At 32.8% G+C, this 6,438-nt stretch overlaps 1 protein-coding gene across 1 annotated transcript in view; it reads right to left on the bottom strand.

The window, feature by feature from the left end:
* The window catches only part of LOC106679737 (stromelysin-3), a 107,849-nt gene that overhangs the window by 23,748 nt on the left and 77,663 nt on the right, over nucleotides 1-6,438 (bottom strand). Inside the window, exons 7-8 of the mRNA XM_067051629.1 lie at nucleotides 5,293-5,549; nucleotides 169-313 (exon numbers count right to left, since the gene is read on the bottom strand). Coding sequence (XP_066907730.1) covers nucleotides 169-313; nucleotides 5,293-5,549 — 402 coding nt within the window. The remainder of the gene's footprint in view (nucleotides 1-168; nucleotides 314-5,292; nucleotides 5,550-6,438) is intronic.

Here is a 6,438-nt window from a genome sequence, read left to right as displayed (position 1 = left end):
ACAGGAGGGCAGAGGTTTACGACGGAGAGTAAAGGTGATCTGGTGGGATTTGTCAGGATTTATTTTCATTCACCAGTTTCTACACCATTCTTCAATAGATGTTATGTGTGCCTGTCATTTAAATTTAAATATTAAAACAATTAGTTTTAAGGGATGTTTTATACCAACCTGAGAATATAACGATGCCTGAATCGTTCTTCCTCTCGTACATAGCATCTATACTCTTCACGTGCTCTGGAAGAGCAAACATTCTTCTGAACTCGACGGGATAGTTCTTCTGTACTTGGCCAGGTCCGTTTAGCCTCCATAGCATCTGTGCAGGGAAAGGGAAATATTCTAAGAATAAAGTATAAATATTAAAAGCATAGAATTTATATACACTAGACGTAAAGGGTGAATTCGTTGCTCACAAAATGAATATGGAATGGAGATCTATTTGGAAAACCTAATAAATCATTTAGTTCAGGATCCCGTGGAGATAAAAAGGAGTTACTTCATCACAATTTCTGGTTACTTTAATGAAAACTACGTACAGTTACTAGACCAAATTTGTGCCAACAGTAAAAAAATACAAAAGTTTTGAAAAATTAATTTTTCATTCGGAGCTTCATATCATTAAAACTTCTCACAATACGAAAAAACACAATAGAATAACATTTAAAATTCAGTAAATTTGCTAAAATATGAATGAAAATATGTTAAGTGGATGATGGCAGGGTCCGAAAGAGCGCACTGGAAATTTCTCTGAACTCAAAGACACAACGGTATTATAGTATGTTTAGACCAGCATATAAATGTGAGTAGTCTTGCCCTAACATATTGTTGATATACCATAAATTTCGTTTTTCGATCATGAATTCTCTCATGAAGAAGCTATTAATAAAGACTTCGAGGACAGTTGAACCGGACTCTAAAAATTCGGCGACACAAAACGAAATACAGTATTTGCTTATTTTTGATAGCTTACTGTAAAGTTTTCACTTTGACTAATGATTTCTTTAAAGAATGAGATAAAAAAAAAATTTTTTTTGTCCTATCTCCTAATTTAGTTTATTAAGCAAATAAAATATATACGGAGGAAATTTTACATATTTACAGTGCCCTTCCTTTGCCATTTGCCATTATAAGGGGTTGGGCTGGGTCCACTGAAGGTGGGGGTTACGATAGGGGTATTCATGATATTGTGTTAAATGTAAAATATTTTACCATGTTAAATGTTATAAGTATAGGATTATGAGCAGCTCTATTTAAAGTCATGTTAAATGTTAAATGCATGAGAGCTCCTAGCGGATTTTATTAGTAACTTGTTTAGTAACCTTTCCATCCAAAACTTTTTATTGTTTACTTCTTAGTTTTGATTACAGTAATTTATTACAACATGCCTAAAGTAAGTGAAAAGTAAAAATGTTAAGATTTGTTCACTGATTGTCTTGTTTAAAAAAGTCCAAAACAATACTAAGACAATCAAAACACTACGAGCAAGTAACCTTAAACGACGAAGTACAGCTCAGCTGGTCTGTTGTGTAACGTCATTCTCCACTGAACAGACCTGGTAACACGCTCACAACCATGTTATATGTTATATCGTTTTAGCATGGTAAAATAAGAAAATATTTCTCCATATAACATATCTTTTTCCATTTAACAACACTCTTTAACATGTTAAACTAAAGACCTTGAATACCCCTAATATTGGCCCAAGAGCCGCTGACCGGGGGTACAAAGAACAGGAAGGGGCAGCTCCACTGGAGGTAACAACATAAGTTTTTTTTAAAGGCTGAAATAACTTCCAGTGACTGAAAAAGAACCAGTAGGAAGTATAATGTACATAGTTAATCCTAGTATACATTTTAATGGTAGAGATAAAAGGTTTTAAAGGTATCTCTTCAACATTTTTATTTTATTTTCTAACCTCTCTTTATTGTTTTTAATTTATACAGTTACATAATATATACAATACAAATTTTTGTTTTATTTATAAGAAGAATTTTGAAAAACATATGTTTATGCTACTGTTGGAATGAGAGGCTTTACGCATTTAAAGAAAAAAAGCCTACCTTTTTCTCAGAAAAAAACCAAACAAAGACTGATTAGATGGTAAAGTATTTTAATATAAATAACCAAAAAAGAGATTATGAATAAAAACGAAGGACCTGAAATGAATTTGTACACCTCAAAGAAAATAACATTAAATATCGCTGTACCGATTGAACACCATAATATTTCAAAAAATGTTTATTTTAAGATATGCATGTAATCTTATCCATAAGGGTAAAATACATACAATTCAAAACTGTAATATCTCGAATTTATTTTTTAATTCTTTAAAATAAAATAAATATAAAATAATTAACCTTCCAGATAGCACAAAATGTATTTCATCGTTAATGAAAGAAGCAACAAAAGTTAATAATTAATAGAAATAAAATTTTTAATTCGATTCTTTAATTCGAGTTTATAAAAAGTATATATTTTTTTTCAAATGACGGAAAACCAATATCTCTGCAAATACAAGGAAGCTCTTTCTTCTACGAACGACCTACAGATGTCTATTAGCTTTCAGTTGAGGAGTAGGAGAATGGATTGAGGTTTCCATGATATTCGCCAAAATGTATCATCAACTATTAGGCGATCAGATGCCTATTAGTAATCTAATTAAGCCCTAACAGCTAGTTTAATTAAAACTGAGATAAGAAAAAAACGTATGGTTTAAAAAGAGGGCAATAAAAAAATTAAACTAAAAATAAAATAACCATCTCTGGGCTTAAACAACTTCAGAGAAATAATTATTTAAAAAAGCAGAGAAATAATTATTAAATCTTCCGCTTTCATGAATGGCCCCTTAAGAGGACTGGAAGACTAGATGAGGGACTGCCCGAGCTTGCGATCCATTGGCTAATGTTGTTAGGTGGCGTCAATTTGCTGGAAAGCTTTTAGCGATTAGTTGCTAGAGCACTAATACACCTCCATAAAGATGAAAAATGCTCTCCTCCTGTTTTATCCGTAAATAATGACTTTCCAATGGCTGAGCGGAAAAAAAAAATCTTAAGAACTGGACCCTCCGATGTAAACTCCAATAAATATTCGTACGGGGCAGAAAAAGCTTTTAAAAGATACTAAATTTGTTTTTATCTAATGACTGAGAAAACTTTGAATAAGCAGGGTAGCTCAGTGATTAAGGCACAGAGAATACGGATAATAAATTCTGTAGAATTTGTATAATAAAGAAATTGATGTTTTTTTAATATTGGATTATAGGCATTTACAGAAATGTTCACTAAAAACCAATGACATTGTGTGTAGTTTTAGCATGTATAGTCCAATCGTGAAGAAAAAAAAAAAAAATAAATACCAAGTAGAGAATAATCCTTCCCAGGTGCCGAAATGTTACTCCACATCTCCCTATAGAAATCGATGGATTGTTAGTCAATCTGTCTCCAAATAATGAAACATGGTCAGTAGTCGGGTTCCTTTCACACTCGAACGAAACTAAAGATACTTCTTAATTAGTATTAATTCTTAATAGCGAGTAGGTTGGTGGATGTACATGTCACAATCTCACAAGAGGAGATCATAATACAAAAAAAAGGCAATCCTTCCCGCCGGAACCACCCCGCTAAGACCCCCGGGGAGCGACGGTCCTATATCACCTGTGAAATATTAACTTAAAACAGGAAGAGGAAACTTTTATATAAAGATTATTTAAAGGGGATAGTAATATTTAAAAAACGCCTGAAAGTGAAAAACGGCATGAAAAGTATTTATTTTGGATTGTCCACTTCAGGTTCCTAATAAGATAGACATTTCAGGTTCTTTTTATTTGAATTATTTTCTTTATTTTATAACTATTTTATGCTTCAATAATCATTTTTTGGATTCTATGAACAAAATTTATTTTCAAAGAAAAATATAGATTTTTTTTCTTTTTATGTACTTAAAATGTTAAAATTTCACATCATGTGAATTTATCAAAATATATTACCCATAAGATAACTAATTATTGTTTTCTGATTACTAAGTTAATTACTGAATGCTACAGAATGTTACTTAAGTATTATTAGGCAAATATCTTGAAAATTGCATATCCTACGAAGATAAATGTTATTAAATATATTATAGAACATTCAAGTGACTTTAATTTGATTGTTAATAAGCCCCAGTACTTTTGATTGTTCCGGAGATAAAGTGTTTTAAAAACCTAAAGTTACAGCTCCTATTCCACGTACTACTCCTAAATTAAGAGCTAATAGAAATATGTACGTCGTTCGTATGATAACTAGTTTCCATGATATTTTCCAAAATAAATTCACAAAATATTGATGTTCCTTTGGAAAAAAAAAATATTGTATTTAAAAAACAGCATCTCGGATACTACTGAACGTAAGCAGCTCTCTTATATTTAAGCAGATTTAATCAAATTTAAATGTTGTTACTTTAAGGTTTTTAGTGCTGTAGATAGTTAAGAAGAGATGAAACTCCGAATGAAAAATTAATCCTTTATCCTCTCTAAAACAAAATCTATCCTTTATTCCGCCTAACTATGATTGGAAAAATTATTAATTTTAAATATTAACTGTAGAGTGCTACCAATGGGTATTTTCTCTACACACCTGTATCACTCCATTTTAACTGAAATCAAATTTACTAAATGTATTATAATGTACAGTTTAAATAGCGATAAATAAATAAATATTTTTGTTTCCTACCTCCTAAAAATAAAACAAACAAATAACAAATATGTACAAAGGAAAGAATATTATGTACATATGCCGGGGATTGTAAACATCTTGTTTTTCCAGTGTGGCATTGTAAGATAGATTGCCGAGTCCGCTGAAGGCGGTGTCGTCAGTGATGGCATGTGTTTGCCTAAATAAATAATTTTTTTTTTCCCTGACCTCCTAGAAAAAAATTAAAAATAACAAATTAAATATATACAAATAAGAAAGGATGTATATATGCTGAAATATGAATCTTGGTTTGCCAGTGTGGCATTATAAGATAAGCTGCCGGGTCCGCTGAAGGCGGTGTCATCGACGATGGCATGAGTCTGCCGTGAGCCTCAAATCAAAAATATTAACTGTATATAGTTTTCATTATTAATTTATGAAATGGGAGTGAAATAACTAATACTTATTATATTAAGTTTGATACAAGATGTTCCACATTACCCTCATCCCCCCCTTCCTCTGCACACATTGCAAATTACAAGTTTCGACAATGTACAGATGATGTTGTTTTGGTTTGGAAGTTATATAAGTTAATTCACACGTATGTGTATAATGCCATACTCACTTTTTTCTTGGTGATGAAGAGTTCTCCCCTGATGAAGGTAACGGTATCGAAGCCACCGTTGCACCCAGCTTGAGGTTTACTGCCATGGTACGATCCGTGCCAGTACTTGCTCCTCGTTGTTTCATCGTACCTCATGGTTGTTGAGGTACGGGTGGTTGTTGAGGATGTGGTTGCGACCCTTCTTGTGGGTGGTGGTCGGTTTAATATTGGTGGAGTATATCCATGTCCTTCACCGTCATCTATCAAACGTCTTCTGACTGAAAAGAAAGTAATCTTATTTCAATAATTAATTTCAGTAATTAATATGTTAAAATTATACCTTTAAAAACACATTCGGAAAAGGGCTGCATTTTAATTTTGAAAAAATTCACAATGTTTTATTTTATAACGCAAGAATATTACTAATTTTCATAAAACAGTTTAGAGTTAATCAGAAAAAAAAATGTTAAAGTAATACTGTCCTAGAAAGAAAAAACAATGGCTGAAACATTACTATGTATATATGTACTCCCACCTATTAGAATCCTTCAGCCCCCACCAACTGTGGAGTACCTCAAGGCTCAGTACTGGAACCGTTGCTCTTTGTAATCTTCACGACGTCGATTGTGTCCCTGGAACATGAGGAAGCAGTGGTGGTAGCCTTGCCCAGGAAGCCTCTCCCTCCATAGTAGACGCTCTGAAGAAAGATGGCTTAAGGGTGAACCCTGCTAAGACCGACGCTGTCGGTAGTCATGTCATTCCAGAATGGGAAAAAGAGCTGCCTGCCCCAGAGATTTGTAGTAGACGAACAGGGCCGAAAAATCTCCAATTTCATCCTATACCTTGGCGTGACGCTAGACCGTCATCTTACTTTCTCCCATCACGCCAAGGAGAGGCTCAAGATAGTCCGTCTCAAATCCTATAGGCTGCACCATCTGCTTACATCTCCCCAACTCTCACTACCCCTACTGCAGATTTATAAATCCGTTATAAGACCTACATTTTTTTTTTTTTTTTTTTTTTTTTTTTTTTTTTTTTTTTTTTTTTTTTTTTTTTTTTTTTTCCCCTAGCCCCTATAGAAAACCGTTATTATTGTTAAAATTTTATATACACATATTTATTTACAATTGTCTTTTTACTGGAGCAGTGCTCCATTCTAAGGACAGG

The sequence above is a fragment of the Halyomorpha halys genome, unplaced genomic scaffold, assembly GCF_000696795.3.
Source record: "Halyomorpha halys isolate HHAL.00 unplaced genomic scaffold, Hhal_1.1 Scaffold216.1, whole genome shotgun sequence".
Taxonomy (NCBI): domain Eukaryota; kingdom Metazoa; phylum Arthropoda; class Insecta; order Hemiptera; family Pentatomidae; genus Halyomorpha; species Halyomorpha halys.
The sequence above is the reverse complement of the archived record's forward strand: the minus strand, read 5'-3'. Positions and strand labels throughout refer to the sequence as shown.